At 40.9% G+C, this 25,687-nt stretch overlaps 1 protein-coding gene across 2 annotated transcripts in view; it reads right to left on the bottom strand.

Moving 5' to 3' along the window:
* Positions 1–25,687, bottom strand: part of GLI3 (GLI family zinc finger 3) — a 306,231-nt gene that overhangs the window by 182,142 nt on the left and 98,402 nt on the right. The window contains exons 1-2 of one of the 2 annotated variants that reach the window (XM_011944495.1): positions 7,865–7,965; positions 3,749–3,991 (exon numbers count right to left, since the gene is read on the bottom strand). In XM_011944495.1, coding sequence (XP_011799885.1) covers positions 3,749–3,938 — 190 coding nt within the window. In that variant the 5' untranslated portion in view covers positions 3,939–3,991; positions 7,865–7,965. Of the gene's footprint in view, positions 1–3,748; positions 3,992–7,864; positions 7,966–25,687 lie in introns of those variants that run through there. The other variant, XM_011944494.1, reaches the window with a different exon arrangement.

The following is a 25,687-nucleotide window of genomic DNA, read 5'->3' as shown; positions in this document are numbered from 1 at the left end:
AGTCTACAATTTCCAACCACAGAGAAATGAAGGAATTGCTGTGAGTGTTCACATGGCCAGCCCACTGGATTAGAAGAGTCTTTTCTTTTGACCGGCTCAGCAGAGCTAGCAAATAACTCAAGGGCAAGGGGAATGGCCTAAAAAGATGTCTCTGAACTTGAGCTACTGAAGGTCTGCAGTGCGCCTGTGTTGTTGACAGGGCCCAGGACCGAGACAAGCTATACCCACAAGATAAACAAATGTGACCAAAACTGTATGTCTCATTTTAAAAAGAAGGCATTTCTTCATACACTAAAAAATTCATGGAAAATTTATCACCTTCAGTTCACATCAATCATTAGCTTTGCCTGGATAATTAAATCCATGTGAGCAGACAGATTTTATTATAAAGTGTCTTAAAAAATACTTGTGATAGTGGTAGGAGATTAAGTAATTCAACAGAGTTCTAAAGAAAAAGTAAAGTCGGCCAGGCGCGGTGGCTCAAGCCTGTAATCCCAGCACTTTGGGAGGCCGAGACGGGCGGATCACGAGGTCAGGAGATTGAGACCATCCTGGCTGAAACCCCGTCTCTACTAAACACGGTGAAACCCCGTCTCTACTAAAAAAATACAAAAAACTAGCCGGGCGAGGTGGCGGGCGCCTGTAGTCCCAGCTACTCGGGAGGCTGAGGCAGGAGAATGGCGTGAACCCGGGAGGCGGAGCTTGCAGTGAGCTGAGATCCGGCCACTGCACTCTAGCCTGGGCCACAGAGCTAGACTCCGTCTCAAAAAAAAAAAAAAAAAAGAAAAAGTAAAGTCATATCCCATATGATGCTGAGGCTTAGCTTAGGATATCTTTAAATTATTCAGTATGAGTAAATAATACCGTATCTTTTATGTTCCTGCATGTATTAAAGTTTGCATGTGTGACATAAAACACTTTCTGCTAAGAATTTAAAAGTTAACACTTTTCAAACTCGTTTAAAATCTTTACAATTTCTTCATTTACTTAACAGAAGAAAATTATAGTCTATCTACTGAGGTTGACTGAGAAAAGATTATGTTCAGAAGGCCACAGTGCACAGCTCTAACCACACCACAGTTACAGGTTTGCAGTTTGCTCAGTTCCTAATCTGTGTTATAGCAGGAACTGGTCTCAGGCAAGCAGGTGACCAGGTCTGGCCAAACAAACAAACAAACAGTCCACACTGAATCAAATACGAGTGCAACCCTCACAAACATGACTTAGAGAGTCAACTTATCACATATTGATGAGGAGGAGGAGGATAAGGATGTAGAAGAGAAGGAAAAAAGGAGGAGAAGGAGGAAGAGAAAGCAGAGAAGAACTACCTTAATACTTCTGAGGCACTTACCATGTGCCAGAGATTTTAGTTAATACTTTATTTGTATGGTCTCGACTTCCACAAGAACACCATGGAGCAGGCAGTCATATTATCACCTCATCCCACCGTGAGGAAAGGATTCCTAGAGGGATCAGCACACTTGTCAAGGTCACACAGCTAGCAAGTGACAAAGCTGGACCTTGAACCCAAATTCCCGGAGCACTGAGCCAATCTGTGCACTCTTTAGGACTTCCCGTCCATATTATCTATATAAGAATGTAATTTATGACCAATTTAGGGAGTACATTGGGATGGTAGGTCAAAATCTCATTTGCCATTTGGTTACAGACAGCTTACACAGTTTATAAGTTATCACATAATTTTAACACTGATTTGAACAATACAGTGGGAAAATCTAATGAATACCCCACTATGAATGCTGTAACCTCAAAACAGAGTGATGATTGATCAATTCGGATCCCCCCTAAGAGCTCTCCCGTGCCCACCGTTAGTTAATAGGAAATTGGAGGTCCGGGAGATGGGTCCCACTTGCACCACTGAGGGAGGATGAGGGTCCCAGGTGTAGAGAGCTCCCAGCCCCTCAAAGGACAGGAAGACTCAATGGGGGAAACCGTTAAAACAAACGAACCAAGAACAAGCTGCAAGTTGAATGGCACAGAGAGTAAGTTAACGGTTATCTGCTCACTACCGTCAGTCAAAGAAGAAGTACTCATCAGCTGTCCTGACTAATTAAATACCTCACTAATTAGTGGGCATCTTGAAAAGACAACAAAACATAAATATGAGATGGGAAAAGTTTGTGTTCACACATAAGAACAAAAACAATGCAGGGAGCTTTGGCTAAGGGTCTAGCCTGAATTTTTCTTAAAAAGTAAGTCTACTACCTGGGTCTATAAATATAGGTAGAAAGCATGTAGGAGTCTCTCAGATTTTCTGCGTGGATAATGTTTAAAAGAGACTCACAAATAAAAATATAATGCAGAAAACTTAGGAGTGTGCCCAGAGAGAAAGCCTACCAAGACTATTTTAAACCTTCATTCCTGAAAGGAAAGGTGAATAAAATAAAACTAAGCAAATCCTGAATGAAGGAAGGAACCAGCCCAATAGCCTTCCCCCTTATTTCTGTATTTACAGAAATAAGACTGATAACCACTTTTGAAACAGAGAAGTTGTAATCTTTTTCAAAAGCTTAGAAGAATCCAGAAAACTCTCCTCCGTGCTTCTGACCACTTTTTAAAAAATGCACTCTCCACTTAAAAAAAAAATAATGTAGCTTCCATCTTTTCCAACAATATAATCTGCTTGTAGGGGGTGGGGAGTAGTGGTTGCTGAGACTTAAGGTTATGCGAGGCCCTTTGATCTGAGGAGTGAGCATTTCCCTTTGCTGCAAGCCAACTAATGAAGGGATGAAATTAGCTTTTATCCTGGGCACTTTCTTGAGCAAAAAAACATGCACTAATCAGCTGTCCTCACTAATCAGTCATCTGGCTAATGACCTTTTGCCTTAAAACACTAAAATTTCTGAATGATGTGGAAAAGGGGAAACACAAACCAGTCCCCCTCACTGGAGCTCAATGGATCATCTGGAATTGGAGCCGGGAAGGTTAAATGGCGAGTCTGAATCCTGGCAAGGTGATAAATCTGTAATCAAGAGCTGCAAGCTTTGGCACCTCAATATGAACTTCATTACTCCACAACCAAATTGTATTTTTTTAACTAGAAACAGGCCAGAAATAAACTCAACCCTTATACATTTTTCTTTATATTCTGCCTTTGGAGAAAAGCATCCCATACTTGAGTTCAGAGTCCTAGTTAATTTCGTAAACGTGATTAGTGCTGAGAAAGGAGTTTCTGATGTGTCTGGCATGCTAGTTAGAGAGGAAAATACAGCACAACGAAAAATCTTCTGTATTAAGGAATTTAGCACAGATTTGTTAAATGAGGTTTGTTTTCACAAACCATCAAAAATGGGAATAGCCAAAATCATTAAATTAAAAAATCATTAAAAATGGGAATTGCAGTTGTTGAGGACTTCTCTTAATGTAGCCTGCTTTCATAACTTCATAACAACAACTTTTTTTCTCCTGCAGCATCTGCTTAGATGGAGTAACTTCACCTCTGCTTCTCAACAAAAGTCTCATGTGAATTAGTCACCAATGGACCACTTTCCTGCAGACCGCCCCACTGAAGACTGACGTTGCTTAGAGATGCAAGAAAATATCTCTCTCTAAAAAGAATGGGTAGGAAGTAGTGAAAGTAAGAGGGAAAGTGGAAAGAAAATTACACCTTTTAATAAATTATACAAGCCAAAACTTCATAAAGCGCGCACACACACACACACACACACACACACACACAGCCCTCCCCATAGCTCCTGAACAAGTGCTGACTGGCATGGGCACTTACGGTAGTGGGGCTCCATGTAACCATTCCTGGGGTCCATGGCAAACACCGTCCCACGGTACGGCACAGAGGGCTCTGCCAGGTGTGGCAGGGACCCATGGATCTCTTTCTTGATCAATGAGGCCCTCTCGTCACTCGATGTTGAAGGTTCCTCACTGATTTTGCTGAGCCCCTGGACATTCTGTGGCTGCATAGTGATTGCGTTTCTTCTCTCTCTGTGATAAGTCTGTCCAGGACTTTCATCCTCTAAAGAAAGAACAAAAATGAGAGTCTGTAAACTACTTTAAGGAGCAATTAAAAAACCATGATCAGTGAAGTCTCATTCTCGATATCCCTCTCCCGGAAAAAAAGTCTCTTTCTCATTCACGGCAACTTTGAAAGCCACAGGGCTGGGATGGGATCTTTGCAAGACAAAAATGTTTATGAATGAGGGTACAAAGTACACAAATACACAGGGAACGATGAAGGGGAGCAGGAAATGAGCCTATTAAACGGAGATGTAGGGATCGGCAAATTGGCATCACCAGCTTCTAGCTGGATCTGCGTGTGAGGTTTCTGCTCATGGGCTGTCCAACATCTTGCAGGTCCTACATGGAACTGAAACCTTTGCCAATCTAAGACTGTGCATGTCCAGCTTCCCTTTGCCTGCCTGGGGATGCGGGGCCTCCGGGGTGACACCAAGTCCTTCCAGCTACCCACTGAGGCTCTGGTTGCTCCAGCGAGTGTAGGGCCTTTGCTCCTAAAGAATGACCTATTAGGAAGTTATCCAAAAGTTTATGTGGTTTTGTTGTTTTAAGTCAGATTTGCAGCCCAGCAAGAGATTTGACAGAGCCAAAAATGGAACAGAAAACTCATTGGTGACAAGGGACAAAGGTGCCAATCATGAAAACCTACAGAGCCTCTAGTGAGATACTTCCTGCTTCTGTCCACACAACAAAGCTGAGACCTAACTGGAAAACAGAATGAGACTGAAAGTCCAGATGTGAGATGGCTCTGAGGGTGAGGAAGGAAGGTATGGGGGATGTTGATATGTGTCCACGTTCTGGTGGGTCCATACATTTCTTCAAAGATGTAAGAAACAGCTTGAAGAAATTCCATATACAGTTGGTATTCCAGTTTCCTAATACTTCAGTTCCTTTTGATCAGTAAGAACTTTCCATCTCTCCACTATGATTCTCTGCAAATGTGACTGGATGACCTTGCTATAATAGCGGATCAAAGAACCCATGCATAAAATTAAATCACACAGACTATGTGAACCCACAACAAGTGGACCAATTCATCTCTTTGAATCATACGTAAACTCTAAACTACATGATCCCAAACAAGTTCCACATTTAATCAACAGACTGTGCTCTGGCAGACAAGTGCTGATGGAAAGAAAGCTGCTGTCCAGGTACTGCTTAGACATCTAATGTAAAAACTGTTTCCTATTCCTATCAAAAAAAAAAAAAAAAACGAAAAAAACAAACAAACAAACAAAAAACTGTATTTGGGTATAAATAAAACCATTGTTGTGCATTTTAGATAAACAGATCTTGAACACATCTTATTCCCATATACAAATTTATCTTCAAAATAACCCACAAAGCAGATATGATTAACTAAGGGCTCCCCCAATAAACAGAAGAATAATGCTTTAGCAGTTTCATAACCCTGCTCAAATTCAGAAGAAAGTAGAACTGTAAACACAGGCTTGCATAAAAATACAAACTGAAAATAACAAATACTATTTATGTTGACTCAGGACTTGAACTACCTAAAGCCAACAGCAAGTTTAGTCTTTCTGCCTGTGTGTAGGACTTGAAAACTAAGCAATATATTCCTTACCTTAGCAAATGACTTATAAAACAGAATAGACAATGAGGTATGTTTTGGTCTTTACAGAGAATTTGCTGACTACTAAAGGAAACCGTGAAATATTATTTTAATATTGTTTTGTGCAGATCCTCATCCCAAACCTTATAATTAAGGGGTAAATTATACATTTAATCTATCAAGTAAAAACAAAAACAAAAACAAAGAAGTCCTGTAATCCCACATGTTCACATTGATCTCTATGAAAGCAATTCACACCACGCTCCTGGTAATTTTAAAACAAACTACAAAAGATAAAATACATTTTTATTTTCCCTTCTAACTAATACTTTTAGGCAGTAGGCCACCCTTGTACTTCATTAGCAGAAAACCCAGAATGCTGCAGTTATGTAAAAGCAAAAGGGTGTCAAAACACTACAACTTATGTCCGTTTTATAAATATTCCTATAACCTACAAATGGCCCAAGTCATATTTTCCACTAATTTGTGCTCTGTATAAAGCCTTTATTTCAAACTTAAATCTGAAATGAACTTCCAGCACTGAGGTGCAAATTCTGTAGAAAGGGACCTTCATTTGGAGGCCAGAAAACCCTTCCTCAGGGGGGCTGTGACACGTAATTAGCATTCTCTGGGAAAGATGAATAACCAAGCTCGGCTAACCTGTTCCAGGTTTAAAACAGGATTTCCTTGACTTAATCGTCCTAGAAGAAATTAACTTTTCTTCTCTTAAAACGGCATCCCTATAATAAACTCTGTCTTACAAACTACGTGTTTATGATGAGTATTTGAATCCAACCTCACAAATAACTGAATAATGAATGGGTTATGGCCTGGCCAGAGAGTCCTCCCACCATTCCCCCAACCTCTTGAGAGAATAAGCTCAGAGAGGGTAATGGGGTGGCTGAGTGGGGAGGGTGAGTGGAAATGAGGCTACCTTTTAGCTCAATGATTTTCTTAATGAGAGTTCACCCAACAAAAGTAAATATTAAAGTTATAACAAGAAGTTAGTGAAGTGCACATTTTTAATACAGAAAAAATTAAATTAAAATTACTATTCCCTTAGTAAAGTTAAATGCAGGCAGAATTTTTTTTTTTTTTTTAATGTGAAAACTTCCATCAGGAAACTTACTTTTACAATAGTCAGTGCTACCCTAATTTTACCCAACCACACATCTCCGCCCCAAAAGGAAAACTCCAGCAGACAAATACTTCATGAAGTTTACCTCCTGTACCAAGTTGCTTGTGACGGGCATTCATATGAAAACCTGACAGTACACACACTCCACAATACAAACAGTTACGAGGCTTGAAAGAACTCTGTATACAGGGAAAGGGACACTTTCCAAGCAATATTCCTGCCTGCTCTTATAAATTTAGCAACCACTTCAGCAAGCCAAAAGACGAAAGCTGTCTAATCTTGCTCAGTTGAGCCGAGTTGTTCAATAAAGTTTGAGAGTCAGTGCAGACAGGCTACGCCAGGCCAAATTATTGACAGAAACACACTGTCCACCATGGCAACAGGCAGAAGTCTGCTGCAAAAATGTAAGCAAACAGCCCACTGCTCCAAGAGCATCTGCCAATGGACTTTAACAGCCAAACACAAGGCAACTGTTCCCGCTTCTCTATGTTTAACAGCTGCAAGCTCGGGGGTCAAACTGAAACATGCAATTCACTAAAATCTTTCAGGAAAAAATGACTTTAAATACTGTCATCATAGTCCCACTTTGTACCTCCTCCTCCTTTTTGCATATCCATCCTCAAGTGGAAGTTAACAAATCCCTGCCCCCAGAGAGCTGCTCAAAGCAGTACATTTTAGAAACTGTCCCAAAATTTCCAAACTCATCCAAAAGCAACTGACATCAAGACACTCTTAGTGCTAGAAACTCAGAAAAAAAAAAAAGTGGGGTCCTTGCAAACAATGCTTAGGATGATTGCAATAAAGGACTGGAGAAAGTAATCACGTTGCTGCATGAAGCAGGACTCGAACATGCACTTGTGTGCGCCTGCAGACAAACACCTATCCGATTTCTCATGGTAACAGAAGAAACAGGTTTGGGTTTTTTTTGTTTTGTTTTGTTTTGTTTTTTTCTGCCCATGACTTGAGAGAAAAGTTTCAGGCGAAACTAAGGACATCTCCTGTCACCTAACAAAATCTGCTGATTAGGAACTCACAGTATACCTGTTCACCCCCTTTTCCCCCTTAGGATTAATTTTTCCCTTAAAACCCATTTTAATACCACTACTCCTCTCTTGTCCCAAGACCTAGAAGACGAGGAGTATAAGAGAACAGACAATACTTACAACACAGTCCCCAGGCTCTGGCTAGCTACTTTGTGCCAACTTCTCTTGGTGAGCTCTCTCTAGCTGCGCCGACCCTCTAGGAACATTCTCGGTGTCTCTCTGCCTCCCTCTCCCTCTCCCTCTCCCAGGCAGTGCTGCTCCCATTAGGGAATTAAAAGTGGTTGGAGCCATGCTAAATTTAACAAGCTCATTAGTATTCTTTCTGAGTGCTTCCGAGTGAACTCTCCCTATTCAAGCCTCTCTCTCCAGCAGAAGGGTCAGGCGGCTAATCATTAAATCAAACTAATGTCACCCTATCACAATCAGCCCGAGAGAAGGAGGGTTTATTATTTCAGTTTATGCTAAATAAACGGTTTTACAAATGGTCCCCAAGCAAGGTCAACAGCAGCTTCAATTACAAGACAAACTTAACAAGAGTTGCTATAAACCAAGTACTCTGTATTGACTTAAGAACAGGCTCCGCTCCACATATTGCCACTAGCAGGATTGTACAGGAATGCATATTGTAAAATAAAGGAAGGGGTGAGCTTTTTTCTTTGCCAGAATTTGCGAGTGCACAGCGACTCCTCATTCACCTCTCTCCAACCAGCTAGCCGCTCAGCTCAATTCACCCCACACAAAGGCTGGAGCCTAGACCTCAATGGACCGAGTGAAACATGTTCAAAACTAGGCTCTCTATTGTGACTGAATTTCTTAACATCTTTTCAAAAAGCGGAGAATGCCTTGAGGCTAAAGGAAGAAACAGGCTAATGGTGAATTGGGAATTCTGAGCAAATTTCAGAGCCCTTTCCTCCTAGCTTTTGAGGTTGAAAGCAAGCTCTTTCCTTTCAAGTTTCAAAGTCCTTTTTCCTCCCGCAGTGTCACAGAAGGATTTGAAAAGAAGGTAATTGTGCTCGCAGTCTCCCTGATCAGAGCTTACGTCCTATTTCTGGTATTTCGGAATACTTCTTGCAATAATAGTGCATATAGCTCAATCCCTTAACCGGCCTGCACTCTGCAATTGCTCATTAAATGAACAATTGCGGGTATAAAATGCCTTTTATGTTCAAGGTCTGGATATAAGATAAGCATTCTAGGACTCTAAATTTGGTTTACTAAGGAAACTCTCCATCATTAAATTACAAAACTGAAGTCAGAATATCAGGCTTTCCCAGAAAAGTGGCACTCAGGTTGCAGCGAGCCAAAATGAAGGGCGGATGGGGCGGGCAGGGAGGAGGCAACAAAATGTTAAGGGGGGGAAAAAAAAAAAAGACTGGAGGATACTCAGATTTCTAGCCGAATGAGATTCTAACAAGAAAATACTATTTCCATATTTAAGGTCTGAGTTTGTGAAACCTTGTTACTTCTATATTGAATGACATGATAAAGTCATGTTCAAATGAATTAAAATACAGGACTAAGGCTCCATATATATGTTGTTGACTAATCTGGACCCCGCACAAGCAAACATCTTCCCCATCCTTCAGAAAAGAAATAACCCTTCCCATCATTATTTACATCGTCTCATGTGATCCTCACAGCAATCCAGTGATGGCGGTAGGACAAGGTATGAGGCCCAGTTTCCAGATCAGAAACTGGTCGTCATGTCCCAGGTGGGCAAGTGATGCAAAGAAAATTCCCAGTATGCTTTGCTGAATCCACACATCCCTGTCCCTTGTTAACACGACAAGAGCTGTATTCCTGAGTAGACTTTTGGAATGATACCTGGATATGTGCCCCAACATCCACCACCACCAGTAAAAAGAAAAAAAAAAAAAAAAGAAAGTAATGACATTGCTATGCACAGACAATTTCAAAACTGAGACACTCTCCCATTAAGTTTTTGATAACATAAATCCACTCCTGGAAAACATCGAGAGAAACGCAAATGACAAATCTATGGGGAGACACCGGACCCGCACGTAGGACCCGCACAGGTGCAATCCTCCCACTTCCACGCGCAAAGACACACGCAGGCCCCACTCAGCGCTGCACACCCTCTCCACCACGCTCCGGGACTCAGCCAGGGGCTTTGTGTGTTCCAGGCGTTTTTAATGTGTCTCCAGAAGCCTGGGGCCCCGCCCTCATGTCCTGAACAAGACACAGAGCATCGTCCCTCCTTTCCTCTAGGGAAATTGCTTCGCTGTGTTTGCAAGGAGCATTATTTTATTTATTCATTTGTTGCATCTTATCAGCTTTTATTTCTTTAGTTATTTACATGTTGATGCTCTTTGAATAAAAACCAACGGAATCCAAGCCCTCGCCTCCCTGTTTCAGAATTCTCCCCAAGACTGACCAAAGAGAGATCAGAAATGAAAAACAGAAGAGGCTAAGTATTTTCCAAAGCACTGTAGAATTATGCTAGGAAGGAAGAATAAAGTTCCTGTAGTTTTTAAAAGCAGAATATTTCCTCTTTCCATCTAGCCTGCAGTTCTGCCAAGCCAGGGGCTGCTTCCTAGAATGTCTAGAGCTTGGCTTCCAAAGGGCGTGAGCAAATAATGCCTACTCTAAGAACATTTCCAATACCCTCGGGGTCAGACTTTGCCCTTGTGCTGCTGCACATACATCTCCCATTGACAATGACGGATGACAGAGGGAGGGGCCCAGATGGATCAGGAGAAAGCACTCAGCTTTGTTTGCAACCTTTAAAGTGCACTGCCAGGCTTGCAACATGAGAGGGCTGCAGCAGAATTTGAAGCCTTGGGGAAATTCAAGTGACAACCTTCCCTCAAAGATGATGGGATTGCTCTCTCTTCCTACTATCACCAACCAGGAGGTCCCAGGGTGAAAGGAGAGAACATAGAAAATGCTCTCTATCAGGCTGAGTGCAGTGGATCACGCCTGTGATCCCAGCACTTTGCGAGGCCGAGGCGGGCAGATCACCTGAAGTCAGGAGTTCAAGACCAGCCTGACCAACATGGAGAAACCCCCATCTCTACTAAAAATACAAAATTAGCTGGGCGTGGTGGCCCTGTAATCCCAGCTACTTGGGAGGCTGAGGCAGAAGAATCGCTTGAAGCCAGGAGGCGAAGGTTGCAGTGAGCCAAGATCACGCCATTGCACTCCAGAGACTCCGTCTCAAAAAAAAAAAAAAAAAAAAAAAGAAAGAAAAGAAAAAGAAAATGCCCTCTATCAGAGCCATAGAGTAGCTTAATGGTTTTAATATTTCTACTGTTCTTTTTGCCAAAGAATAAAACATAGTCTAGACTGACCAATATCCCAATGGCTTCCACTGGAAACCATTTGCTCCAAAGAACAGCAGGTTAGAGCTCAAACCAAGGCAAAATTCTCACCTCACTCCCCAACTGCTCAGTTTACAGAGATCCATTCAACTTCAAAAGAGGTCCCTGGGATAGAAGGGAGTGGGCAGAGAGAGCAAGATGAGAATTCAGATAAACGAAAATGCAAAACCTGAAATGGCTGTTCCCCTCACTGCAGTAGAAAGCTTTGATGGCATGAAGAGCAAGCTGCCTCCTGTATTTTTTTTTTAAAGATAATGACAATGATGAGCAGATAACATTATCAGCTTGTCTGAAGCTTCAGCAAGCATGCCCTGTAGCCCATAGGGTTTCCATACATTTTCCTGTGCCTCTGAACCCTCACAAATAAAGAGGTCTGCAGCCCCATCTCTACCCCTGGGAGGATGCTTCTGGACATTGATGACAAGGTCAGCGAAGATCGCTGTGACCTGGCTGAACACTGCCCTGAACAGGCACTTAAGTGCAAGCACAAACCCAAGAGTATAAGCACAAACCCAAGAGTACTAACCATCTTTCAAAGCTCCCTACAGAAAGCACTTGCCAAATCCAGCATGCACTTGGGAACAGGAAAATATAAACAAAACAGTACCCTTGAGGGCCCCGGCGGGCTCGCCTTTAAAAGGGAGGAGGAGATCTACCTTATTTTCCAAGCGCTTGCCAAGACTCTTTCTTGAATTAAGAATTCTAAAACAACATCATGGAGCTTCTTCTGTTAGTCTGCTATTAGTTTCTAGTCGCCGCTTACACAGAGTGAGTTAATTAGTGGCATCAAAGGCAGTACAATAAATTCCCAGGAGGGTCAAAAATTCTGCCTTCTGCTTAGTAGCACATTTATGCCCATCTCTCTCTGAGTCACAATCTCACGAACATTTAGGTATTCAAGATTTCTTTGAGAATTCAGTTTTAGTCTTTGACAAGCAAAGAATGAAGAGTCTCTCTTTCTTACTTTGCACATACAGACCTGAGCAGTTAAGATTCCATAACGAGATCCACAGCCAACAGTTAAGCAGAAACAATGACAGGCCTGTTCCGAAGGCCAGAGGGTCCAGTTTGCTGCCGCCTGGCTGCATCCTCCGATGGGAATGATCCTATCACTCTGGAGATCTAGCCCAGTCCCTGTGCGGCCAGAGGACTTACAGCTTGGTTTTCCTTTAAAGGTACGAAGGAATAAACCTCTGTGTGCAGCAGCTTCTTCCTTTGGCAGTGCTTTCAGATGCTGGTTCCCAGGTCCACACCCTCCCCCCATCACCATCAAAGTCCTATTTCCTAGCCTTTCTAACGTTTTTCCAAACTGCAGAAGTGAACACAAACTTAAACACAAACACAAACACAAACTTAATGGGTTACATCTGGTGTGTTTATGTTGCATGTTTTTGTTTTTAGAAGATCACGGAATAAGAAAGCCTGAGCATACGGTGGTATTATATTTTTAATAACATTTTAGAGACCATGCTTATGCCCTTGCAGGAATCAAGTGCTCCTGGAGAGTGCATTTAAATATCACGATAATACAATTATTGTACCAAAAGGAGTTAGAGGCCACATGACCCCCATGAGGGGCAGACAGCAGGGCTCACCTACACTCAATCAGCCCCAGGGCAAAGGCCAGGTGCTGCCTGGGTCAGGTTTCTGCAACAGAAACCCCCTCTAGCTATGGCCCACTGACCTCAGCTATGAAATGTGCATTTGAGAAACCCAAATGTAAATACCACCTTTTGATTCTTCACAATTATATCTAAGCAGCCTGCTTCTAGCTAGCCACAAAAGTCTACACCTTTACAAAGTCTCAGATAATGGCTCAGGTACTGCCTATGAGGGAGGAGGGAAAGGCCACGAAACATCACCTCTCACAAAGCACACCTTCATGGCCACAGACACGACCCTAGATGCTCTCCTTCCTCACGCCACAGCCCCAGGAGTTCACTCACGTAGCCACTAGGCTGCCATGTCTCTAAATTGTTTAAGAATTCAAATTTTTGGAGGAAAGGAAGGTAGGAGGAAGAGAAATATATAATTTCTATACAAAATTTCTAAACAAAAAGAAAAATGTCAAGGAAATGCACCAATTAGCATAAAAATATACAGATTTTTAACTTATATTTCTCAATCATGTTAGAGTACAGAAAAGGCTGATCTGTTTGGTTTTTATTTTTAATTCTATGTATTACCTTTACTATAATTATCTAAAGAAGTTCAAATTAAGTACACACAAACTGAAAAATTATCCCACAAATTTATCTGTTGAAGCCTTGCTTTAAACTATTTATCCCACCTCTTGAAACAATAGAATATAGCTAAGATACAGCAGGCTAGGTGTGCACATATTAATAACACCTACTGCTGGTATAAGACTTTAAGAGATTTTGATAAATTAGCCTATGTGAAATTATGTGATCATTTAGTCATCTCCTATGCATATGCAAACACCTCCCCAAAATGCCAAAAATACCCTAAGGTCCCTCCGTAAAAACTTGTTAACTCAGTTTTTACCAGCCCACTCTGGAAAGGCATAAATGGGAAATGCGTTAACAACACTAGACTGTACTCGGCACCTCACATTTATTGAGCACTAACTAAATGCCAGGCCAGAGTGATGTGCTCCGTATGCATTAATCCCACTAAGTCTTCACAGTCCTGTCCAGTATACAGTATCATCAACCAGTTATTCAGCTCAAAGTCCTGAGGTTCACATGTTCTCACTCATAGGTGGGAATTGAACAATGAGATCACTTGGACACAGGAAGGGGAACATCACACACCAGGGCCTATTGTGGGGAGGGGGAGGGAGGAGGGATAGCATTAGGAGATATACCTAAGGTAAATGATGAGTTAATGGGTGCAGCACACCAACGTGGCACATGTATACATATGTAACAAACCTGCACGTTGTGCACATGTACCCTAGAACTTAAAGTATAATAAAAAGAAAGAAAAAAAAAGCAAATAAATAAATAAAAATAAAAATAAAAGTCCTGAGGTTTAACAAAGGTTAAGCGACCGGCTTAAAGTCAACCTTCAGGTGAGTGCCCAGCTTGGCATGACTTTCTTGTGTATTATAAATTACTATTAACCCCTAAAATGTGTCTTCTGTGAGGAGTCTTTGAGAGTATTCATTTGCTTGCCATTGTTCTATCTGTATATGTGAAGACTATTTTCTTTTTTCTTGAGATGGAGTTCCGCTCTTGTTGCCCAGGCTGGAGGGCAATGGTGCAATCTTGGCCCACTACAACCTCCACCTCCCGGGTTCAAGCCATTCTCCTGCCTCAGCCTCCTGAGTAGTATGAGAGAGAGAGCCAAGCACTACACCTGGCTAATTTTTGTATTGTTAGTAGAGACAGGGTTTCACAATGTCAGCCAGGCTGGTCTTGAACTCCTGACCTCAAGTGATCCATCTGCCTCGGCCTTCCAAAGTGTGGGATTACAGGCATGAGATGAGCCACCGCACCTGGCCAAAGACTATTTTCATTATTGAAATCATTCTGCCTCTTCCTCTAAAGGCCATCAGGAAGAATACTACAGACTTAATCAAATGAACTTAATTGTAAACTTTAAGCCAGAGTCATGAATGAAATACGGTTCAGAAACTTCTTTGAATTTCTTATTCTACTTCTGTTGTTGCTATTGTTGTTATTGTCAAGCTCAGGTCTTGGGCACATTTAGTATCTTGCAGTGTAAATGACACTTCTCATGCTATGGCTAAATTATCTTCCTGTCACCCTATTTCTCCCCACACCTCCCCCTTTCAATAGGGTTTTCAGGTTCCGAATAGCTATTTTGCAAAATATATATATATGTGTGTGTGTGTGTGTGTGTGTGTGTGTATATATATATATATGTATATATATTTAACACTGTCTTCAGGGGGACTGGGATGAAGGCTTAGATGCAAGAAGCAGCCTGAGTATTTGGCTTGTGCTTAACTTAACAATAGCTCCAACAGTTAGAGCCTCACATAGTTTATTGAAAGGGCATATGTCCAAAAGTTAAAGAAGCATATGGTTTACAGAAAAAGGAAAAAAAAACTTGCACTTGGAAGCAGCTTTGCTTGGATTATTTACCAACAAATGAAAGGCCCTTCATGCTGCCCAAGAGTATAATCCCTTCCCACTGGCTGGAAAGGAATGCTGAATGAGTCAATAAAGTCAGAATCATACAACACAGAGACATTCTCCCTCCCCAACTAAAGATGATTATCGAATTATAGCAAATTTAAGAAAGTTTTCTCTTTTTTTAATCAAGAACAAAACCAGACTACTTCTTAAAATGCACTATTAGGAATTGTAACTGTTTCTAAATGTGCCAGATATATTTCCACCCATGCAATATTAAAACTAACAAGCGTCTTTTCAATTTCTTTTAATGATGGGGTATGCAATAAAAATACAGCAGTGCTTCATTTAGCCAAAGGAGCTGGAGCAAAAAAGACTTAAATAAATAAATAATAAGCGTGCATGGGCCACTTACCAAAAATAAAATCATTTCATTCAACCTTTTACAGGAGGTGCATGCAGCATTTTGAAAGCAAAAATTCTCATAACACAAACCTCCACTTAAAAATCACTGCCAAGGGCTGGAACCACGGCAGGATGTTATTTCTTTTTCAGTTTATTTTTTAATGTTTGGGTATTAATGACATCAACTGCCATGTAGTATAATAAGGCAGCACAGTGTAATAAAAGGAGTTAGAAAACCTAGCTCCCAGACTTGCTCCTACCACTTCATCGGTATGTGACCCAGGGTACATTAAAATATATCAGGTTGTCAGCTGCCTCCTCTAGAAAAGGCAGATAGTAAAACCTGCACCTCTTACTTCATAGGGTATTCTGAGGGTTAAACATAATAGCATATGAAAGAGAGCTTTATAAATTGTGGCATTTATGAATGCTAGGCACTATCACTAATCTGACAATCTGTGTGATAACGCAAAACAGGGTGGTAAGATAAACAAGCCCTGGGCCAGGCATTGGGTTTCCAGGCCTTGGGTGTCCAAATTGAATATCCCTTATTCAAAATGCTTGAGACCAGAAGTCTTCTGGATTTCAAATTCTGTCAGATTTTGGAATATTTGCATATACATAATGAGATATCTTGGGGATGGGACCCAAGTCTGAACACAAAATTCATTTGTGTGGATATACCTCATATCCATAGCCTCAGGGTAATGGCATAGAATATTTCCAATAATTTTGTGTATGAAACAAAGTTTTGATAGCAGCTCCTCACATGAGATCAGATATAGAGTTTTCTACTCGTGGCATCACATTGGTGCTCCCATCCCTGATTTTCAGATCAGGGATGCCCAACCTATACTGCTAGAAATGTCTGATGTTAGGCAAATCACAGAATTTCTTTAGGCTGCTGCTTCCCCTTATATAAAATGAAACATCTCCTATCGACTTCAGCCAACTTCTCATAGACGTCCTAGGAAAAATGATGGTGCAGAAGAGAGCTCCATAACCTCTAAGGCAACAAACCAGTAGACGCCTTCACCAGGCATCAGGATAGACAGCTTAGGAGGGAATAACTGCTGTTTCGTAACCAGAAAAAAAGATCCAAGTTAATCATCTGTAATTAAAACTGGTCCTCTCTTTTACCCACTTCTTCGACGTATCTCTGGTCAAGCCCAAAATCAACATTTACCAGACAAGTGTGCTTAGTTCTTCAAATTTCTGTTGAAAACATCTATCCCTTCTACCCAGTTTTCTGCAGTAACTTGAGACACTTGAAATCTTCCCAAGGAATACATTTTGTTTCTCCATAAACAATATTTACTAAGAAAAATCAAGCAAATTATTTTAGGGTGATTATTGACAACCTGCATCCCCTGACCGCTTGTGTACAGTCTATGAGCTCAAAATAGATCTCAAATTTTTTAATGGATGAAAAATAATTAAAAGAAGAATGATATTTCACAACAGGCAAAAATGATAGGAAATTTAAATTTCAAGCTCCATAAATAATGTTTTGTTGCAACACAGCCAGGCTCATTCATTTTCATATTGTCTACAGCTGTTTTGGAGCCACAACAGCAGGGTTAAGTAGTGATAGAAACTAAATCGCCTGTTAAAATCTGAAAATAGTTAGTCACTGGTCTTTTGCAGAAAAGGTGTGTTGTCCTCTGACCTACCTTGTCTCAGGATATGATAAGAACACCCATTAGTAAAACTATGAAACACGCCTAGGAAAAATATTCAAAAATAAGGCAACTATCATCTGCGCAGTATTTAATATGAATGCTTTGAAATCTTAAAATAACTATGAGGCAGACAGCAATATCATCCTACAGATGACGGAAATAGGCTTAGAAAAATTAACTTCTCCAAAGTCACAAAGTTAGTAAGTCAGGGAGCAAATCAGTCCCCTATGATTCTGAACCTGACAATTATATGACCTAGTGTGGCACATACATTTGTTAATAACGATGAAAGAGGCACATCCAAGAATAAAGTTTTGAGACTTCCTCTTCCCACGTAATTGGGAAACTCCTTGCTAGAGGCAGAAACAAATGTAGTCAGGATTCCGAGGGAGTGTTTCCACTTCTTGTGTCAAAAACTGGGTAACAGGCTGAGTCAACACAAACAATACAAACCAGCCCAGATTGGTTCTTCACATTCAATTTATACAGACTCATCCACATCAAGGGCTCCCTGTGTCCCAGCATGAACCCTGATCTTCTAAGAGGAGTAAAAACAGAATGGCTGCTGCCCTCAAGGCCCACATGACTGATTTTTCTAGATGAGAAACTACCTGAAAAGGGACACAGAAGCTACAGGATTAGCACAGGGTAAGCAGTAATGTAAACATCAGGTAAAGGCCATGGAGGAAAGGCTTCTTCTTCAGGTTTTGACTGTGGGGGGATAGACCAAGCTTACTTTTGTAGAGGAGGTTTGAATAAGAATTGGTTTGGAAAGTCTCTAATTCAAAATTTCAAAGAGGCTGCGATCTCAACCCAACCCCTCAGGGATAGATTCAACTGAACTCAATGACTACTCTGATACTCTAAAATATTGCACCTTTGGTTTAAGTTGAGAACACATGTAATTTTTTCTGCACTTTTCTTTATTCTTTAATTCACATCTTGATGACACAAATGGAAATGTACTTTTTTTGGCAAAAAAGCTTGAAGAGAAATAATAATAGATATCATACTGCACTGCTGCCAAGTCATTCAAAGAAGAACTCTTCCATCCTAATCACATCGTCTGGGCCAGTTCTACCCAAGTTCCCAAGAACAGTTGAGGAAAACGGCAACCAAAAGACATAATCAAGGCTGTGTTACTATGCCTGGCAATTCTGTCAATTCTACTAAGTTCCTCTCATCTACTCTACAATCTGTAGACAAAAATAAAAATCTTAGTATGGTCCAGCTAGAAAATGAAACAGCCCCTCCTATAAAATGAATGCATCTCAGAGCTCATTCAGCAGAATACTAGCAATCACTAAAACTTCAACCCCTGCTCTGTCACAAAGCAGCAGCTTCTCCTTGGCTCTCAAGTAGCTCGACCTCACAAAGCTCTCTTGCCTAAAGGAAATTCATTTTTGTTTCCCTTCCTATGGAAAGGAACTCCTCCTGGGAAGGAGTGGTCCAGGGGAAGAAGGAGTAAACACTTTTTTTTTTTTTGTATTTTCAACATATCTTCAAATCTACACAGCAAACTTGTGTTTTCCTGTCAAATAACAACTATATTCACAAACTAGGTATCTTCCATCCAAATACTGATCTTTGCAATACTGACCTCCTTCTGTAATATTCAGGTCACAGTCTTCCTTGCCAAGGGCCTCATAAATTACTCAGACTCAAACCAAGAGTTATCTCTCTCTATACGCCTGCCTTTCTTTGCCCCACATTAAACAGTACTCTTATATCTCACCTCTGCTTGTGGCACCCCTCCGGACACTGCCAAAGAATGCTCGTCTCCATCACCAACATGCCTCTGCTCTGTAGCTCCCTCGCTCTGATTTGCCTTTTCCCCAACTGCAGTTGTCTCTACCTTTTCACTCTTTGAGTCCTTGTTGAACTCAACATTGCCTCTATCTAATGCACCATCTCTAGGTTTTTTTTTTTTTTTTTTTAAGATGGAGTTTTACTCTTGTTGCCCAGACTGGAGTACAATGGTGCAACCTCCACCTCCTGGGTTCAACCAATTCTCCTGCCTCAGCCTCCCAAGTAGCTGGAATTACAGGTGCCTACCACCACGCCTGGCTAATTTTTTTGTATTTTTAGTAGCGACAAGGTTTTACCATGTTGGCCAGGCTGGTCTTGAACTCCTGGCCACAGGTGATCCACCAGCCTCAGCCTCCCAAAGTGCTGGGATTACAGTCTATGTAATTTTTTTTCCTTTTGTAATGGGTCGATCTGAATAGAACTGAAATTCATTGTTAGAAAAAAACCAAAATGCATGCAAAAATACAGGTTCTAATTTAATGGCTAAGTAGAAAAATAATCACTAGAACACATCCTGTCCATACACCTGCAATATACAGACAAGTTTCGAAAGCTGGTGTTTTAATATAGTTGTATATTCCTGTGTTTAAATATATTTAAAGAATCTAAAGATCAGGCACAGTGGCTCATACCTATAATCCCAGCACTTTGGGAGGCTGGGGTGGGCAGATTGCTTGAGCCCAGGAATTCAAGACCGACTAGGCAACATGGTAAAACCCTATCTCTACATGACATGCAAAAATTAGCTGGGCGTGGTGGTACAGGCTTGTAGTCCCAACTCCTTGGGAGCCTGGGGTGGGAAGATCCTTGAGGCTAAGAGGCAGTGGTTGCAGTAAGCCAAGATCATGCCACGGCACTCTAGCCTGAGAGATCTTGTCTAAAAAAAATAAAAATAAAAATAAAAAAAATCGCCGGGTGCGGTGGCTCACGCCTGTAATCCCAGCACTTTGGGAGGCTGAGGCAGGCGGATCATGAGGTCAGGAGATCGAGACCATCCTGGCTAACATCATGAAACCCTGTCTCTAGTAAAAATACAAAAAATTAGCCGGGCATGGTGGCATGTGGCTGAGGTCCCAGCTACTCGGGAGGCTGAGGCAGGAGAATGGTGTGAACTCAGGAGGTGGAGCTTGCAGTGAACTGAGATCATGCCACTGCACTCCAGCCTGGGCAACAGAGCAAGACTCTGTCCCAAATAAATAAATAAATAAATGTTTAAAAAATCTAAAAAGGGGTTTTGTTTTTTTGTAATGAAATCTTTCATTCTAGGAACAGTCTTAACATTGCAAGGGAAAGCAATAATGAAATGATCATAAAGTAAATGAGGCTTTTAAATCACTATTCACGGGCCAGAAGCAGTGGCACATGCCTGTAATTCCAGCACTTTGGGATGCCAAGGCAGGTGGATCACTTGAGGTCAAGAGTTCAAGACCAGTGTGGCCAACATGGTGAAAACCTCATATTTACTAAAAATACAAAAACTGCCAGGCGTGGAGGTTGCCGTGAGCCTGGGCAACAGAGTGAAACTGTGTGGGGAAAAAAAAAAAAATCACTATTGAGTAGGGTGCACTCTCTGGTGGGTTACAACAGATCTGTTACAAATCTTCTGCAGGACAGTGTCCCTGCATCCCTACTATAGAAACCATAGAAACCAGCAAAAGTTCTGGTATAATACTTACCTATCCAATGTGAACTATCTTTCTACATGAAGGTTTCAAGAGTTCAAATAATCTGCAAAAACATCAGGATTTTCATGGGTCTGGGAGGATATTTTTAAAATATCCCCTTAGAAATACACATTCCTGAAGCCTAAATATGGAAACTTTCTCCACATGAACACTTAAACATTAGAAAAGAAGTAACAAATTAGTTTAACTTCACTGATTGAGTCATGAAGATATAACTGTACCATCCAATTTATCATGCCACTAAATCGAATAGACTGCTGGTGCATTTGGGGGTCTCATTCCCTACTTGTTCTGGGTTTAGGTCTTTTCAATAACTAGCTGCTAGTGATATCAAGTCTTGAACTTCTTTTGTACCTGCCTGAGCTGACCACAGAAAGAAACATTTAAAATGTCTCTTAAAAGTGGGCAAGTCAATTTTGTAAAGTCACTGAGTATACTAATATTCTAAATAATTCAATCAAAAATGTAGAATCTAGTCTTGCAAACAAAGTTAAAACCATAAAACCACAGATGAAAATCCAAAACATTAGGAAACAGATGCTTGGCAAATCCAAAACTTGCATATATTAAATCTTAATGTCAAGAGTACAAAAGCCAACTCATCATAGAGTAGTGAAAACGGAAGCAAAGTTAAAAGTTACGGTGTTCGGTATGCTCCCCTTCCTAAAAACCTTCTAGAAGCACATGTCACTTCCAGGCTCACAAATCTTGCATGAAGCCCAGGTGTATGCAAGACCAACTCCAAACTGTCCAGCCTGAATAGAGGCTCTGAGCATGAAGAACCATTCTCAGCCCCTTCTGAGCCTGCTCAACTTTCCACCCAATGTCTACCAGAGCATTTCTTACCTTGTTTGGTAATTAGCTATTCACTTGTATGTCTCCACCACTAGAATAGAAGATCCTCGAGGGCAAGGGCTGGAATTCAGTGCTGTGTTATCTCTTATGTGCACACCAGAGGCACTACTGAAGAATTCTACAGATGAATAAATAATTGAATGAACGTGGTGGGACTTCCAGGGAGTGTCTGGAAGCGACAGTGTAAGTTTGCTGCTGTTGCTGTTCTTGCTGTCTTGCAAGGGTGGCTGAAACAACAGGCATCTTTCTGATCAGGATCAGGTCCCAGAGGGAGTAACACTGGAGTATCCCTGTGGGCCTTGGCAATGGGGCCCCAAGAAACAAGATGCCAAAAGTAAAAGCACAGCTCCAACTGGGGGCTTGGAGGGGACAACAAACAGGGGAGAAGGGGGCAGAGGGAAGTCTTTTATGGCAGCATTCTGCCAGTGTGGCTCTGATTTTTTTTTTTTTTTTTTTTTTTTAGACAGGGTCTCGCTTTCCCAGGCTGGAGTGCAGTGGCACAATCTCGACTCACTGTACCCTCTGCCTCCCAAGCAATTCTCCCACCTCAGCTTTCCAAGCAGCTGGGATTACATGTCCATGCCACCATGCCCAGCTAATTTTTTGTTTATTTTTTTATTTTTTTGAGATGCAGTTTCAGGCTTGTCGCCCAGGCTGGAATGCAATGGCACAATCTCAGCTCACTGCAACCTCCACCTCCCAGGTTCAAACAAATCTGCCTCAGCCTCCCAAGCAGCTGGGATTACAGGCTGTCACCACCACCACACCCGACTAATTTTTGTAATTTTTAGTAGAGACGGGGTTTCACCAAGTTGGCCAGGCTGGTCTCGAACTCCTGACCTCAGGTGATCCGCCCACCTCAGTCTCCTAAAGTGCTGGGATTGCAGACATGAGCCACCGTGCCTGGCCTGGTTCTGATTCTTTATGCCTCTGTTAGTGCTTGTCAGGTTATCACCTAAGAACATGATATTGCTATTTGTCAGCTTAAGGCTGGTGTCCTTTAATGAAAGACAAAATGTTAAGGACAGTAAGCAATGGGAATGAAAATAAACACACAGATAAAGGGCAAGAAAAATGGACACAAACTACCATACCACAGAATTCCTCTCTCCCAGCATCGATTTTCCGTCTGTTCCACGCTCAAGGGAGTTGCTGTGAAGATTAATATTTAGCTCATCAATATGAGAGAAGTACAAGATGATTCATAGTGTACAGAGATACCCATAAAATTGGAAAAGCACCAGCAAATATCTGGCCCTCCTTGAGTTATTAAATTATCAGTTTATGTATGTTTGGGAATTACTGATAAATTTTAAATAGGTATACACATACTTGAAAGACTGAAGAATAAAAGTTTAACAGTTTAGCTTTTTCTGTATACATACAAACAGAGAAAGAGACAGAGAGCGAAATAAACGTAACTCTGGCAATTTCTTAAAAAGGTAGGGCATTTTTATGCAGCACATGTTTTTGTTTTTTCTCTTAACTAACAGCCTTTCATCTTGATGCTGGTAAGGACTGCATTTGCCACAGGCTGATAAGTGGATATGGCAGAACTTCAAAACTCATGTCAGCCAAAGAATTTAGAGAGAGAAAAAAAATCAGACATAAAGCTGGTAAAAAGGAGCTATAAAAATTTTTAATGTCTTTTATTTAATTCTACCAAAAGATCACACAGCAGCAGGATCCAGATTTGGTACATCTCTCAAACTCAACTCATGCATGCACATGGCCTGAATCCAATTTCTTACCCCAAAGATTGTTTTTCATTACACTAGTAAACCTAGGAAGGTTGCTTATAAGACCAACAAGTTAATAAACTCCTTCCTTTTAAGACAATTCAAAAGTCTTCAACTTACTAGAGTGAATCAAGAAAAACTGATAAAGAAGAAAATAACAAGACATAAGACATAATTCTTCATTTAGAAATGATAGCCTGGTCTGAAGCCAACAGTCATTATCTACAATTTAAATCAGAACTCAGTACCTTGTTAAGAAAACTTCATTACTCTCATCCTTCCTGAAAGTAATGTCAAGGAAAGACAAAAACACTGTGCATTGCAGGTCTGTGCTGTTCTTTACTTTGCTCAAGAGATGTCAGGGGAGAGGAGAGAAGAAAGATGTGGGCACAAGAAAGTTTGTGAAAATATCAGTTCTACTCCCAACACCAGGGGCACCAAAAAACATGTAGCAGAATATTCACAGGATCACTCTCTGTAACCAAAAATGTGAAGCCACCAAATATCCATTAGCACTAGGACAGATTCATAAATTGTGATACAGCCACACAAAGGAATACTATACGCCAAGAGGGATGAACATCTACAACTACATATAATGTAGATGAATCTGGTAAACACAATGTAGACCAAATAGAAGAAGCCAGATACAAAAAGAAAACACATGTATAAAGTTCGAAAACAGGCTGAGCACTCTGGCTCATGCTTACAATCCCTGTATCTTGGGAAGCCGAGGTGGGAGGATCACTTGAGGCCAGGAATTCGAGACCAGCCTGGGCAAAACAGCAAGACCCCATCTCTAAAAACAAGCTTTAAACAGACTGGATTAAGAAAATGTGGCACATATACACCATGGAATACTATGCAGCCATAAAAAAAGATGAGTTTGTGTCCTTTGTAGGGACATGAATGCAGCTGGAAACCATCATTCTCAGCAAACTATCACAAGAACAGAAAACCAAACACTCCATGTTCTCACTCATAGGTGGGAACTGAACAATGAGATCACTTGGACACAGGAAGGGGAACATCACACACTGGGGCCTATTGTGGGGTGGGGGGAGGGGGGAGGGATAGCATTAGGAGATATACCTAATGTAAATGACAAGTTAATGGGGTACAGCACACCAACATGGCACATGTATACATATGTAACAAATCTGCACGTTGTGCACATGTACCCTAGAACATAAAGTATAATTAAAAAAATAAGAAAATTTTAAAAATTGTCATGCATGGTGGCATGCACTAGTGGTCCCAGCTACTCAGGAGGCCAAGGCAGGAGGAACACCTGAGCTTGGGAGGTTGAGACTGCAGTGAGCTGTGATCGCACCACTTCACTCCAGTCTGGGCAATGAAGCGAAATCTTGTCTCAAAAAAATTAAAAATAAAAAAATAATAAAATACATACTGTTAGGTGTCAGAGATCAAGAGGGGCTAGAGGGTGCTGAATGGATCTGTTTCTTGAGTCTGATTCTAGCTTCACAAATGTTTGGTTTGTGAGAAATCATCTAACTGTCCATTTATGATATGTGTCCTTTTCTACATGCATATTCTCTTTGGTATAAAATGGAAAGTGTCAATTCAAAAAACTTCCAGACAGCCCTTCAATGTCTGGTCAGATTTGTCTCTGTGCACCCATTCACAGGCACCATTATTTTTCTAAAATATGAAACTTACAGCTGTTTGTTTTAGACAGCCTAATACACATTCAAACATTTGCAATATATAACAAAATGTTACTCCGTCACAAAAAAAACCCACCTCAAACTGTGCATGAATAGCCAATTCACTGAAGAAGAAATTTAAACACGCAATAAGAAAATGAAAATTCATTTTATTTCATTGTGTTATGAAAAAAATAAAATTGAAACATGATGCTATTTTTTGTCTTGGTATCAAACGAAAAAGTGCTGGCAAAGGTTTAGTAAAGGAACATGCACTTTTATTAGCAGGGTAGCATTGGTGCATGTTGAATACTCACATATACATATACCAATTTGATGATATGGATGACAAATCTTAAATGTATATACTGGTTGACCCAATCCTCCCCTTGCTGGGTACATACCCGAAGGAGTAATTCAGGTTCTAGGCAAAGATTTCCCTAAAAGGATGTTTACTGAAACAATATTTATAATACAGCAAGTAAAAGTCCTAAATGGCCAACAATAGAAGATTAATAATGTCCACAAAGCACAAAAAAGAGAAGAGAAGATAAGAGGAAAGAGAAAAGAACAGAAAGCAAATACCAAAGTGTTAGCAGGGATGGTTATCTGTGAGACGTCAATTACTGGTGTGTTTTTAATCTTATATTTACTGTATTTTCCAATATTTCTCTAAAATTAAAAAAAAAAAAA

This window comes from Colobus angolensis, unplaced genomic scaffold (genome assembly GCF_000951035.1).
Source record: "Colobus angolensis palliatus isolate OR3802 unplaced genomic scaffold, Cang.pa_1.0 Scaffold232, whole genome shotgun sequence".
NCBI lineage: Eukaryota > Metazoa > Chordata > Mammalia > Primates > Cercopithecidae > Colobus > Colobus angolensis.
The sequence above is the reverse complement of the archived record's forward strand: the minus strand, read 5'-3'. Positions and strand labels throughout refer to the sequence as shown.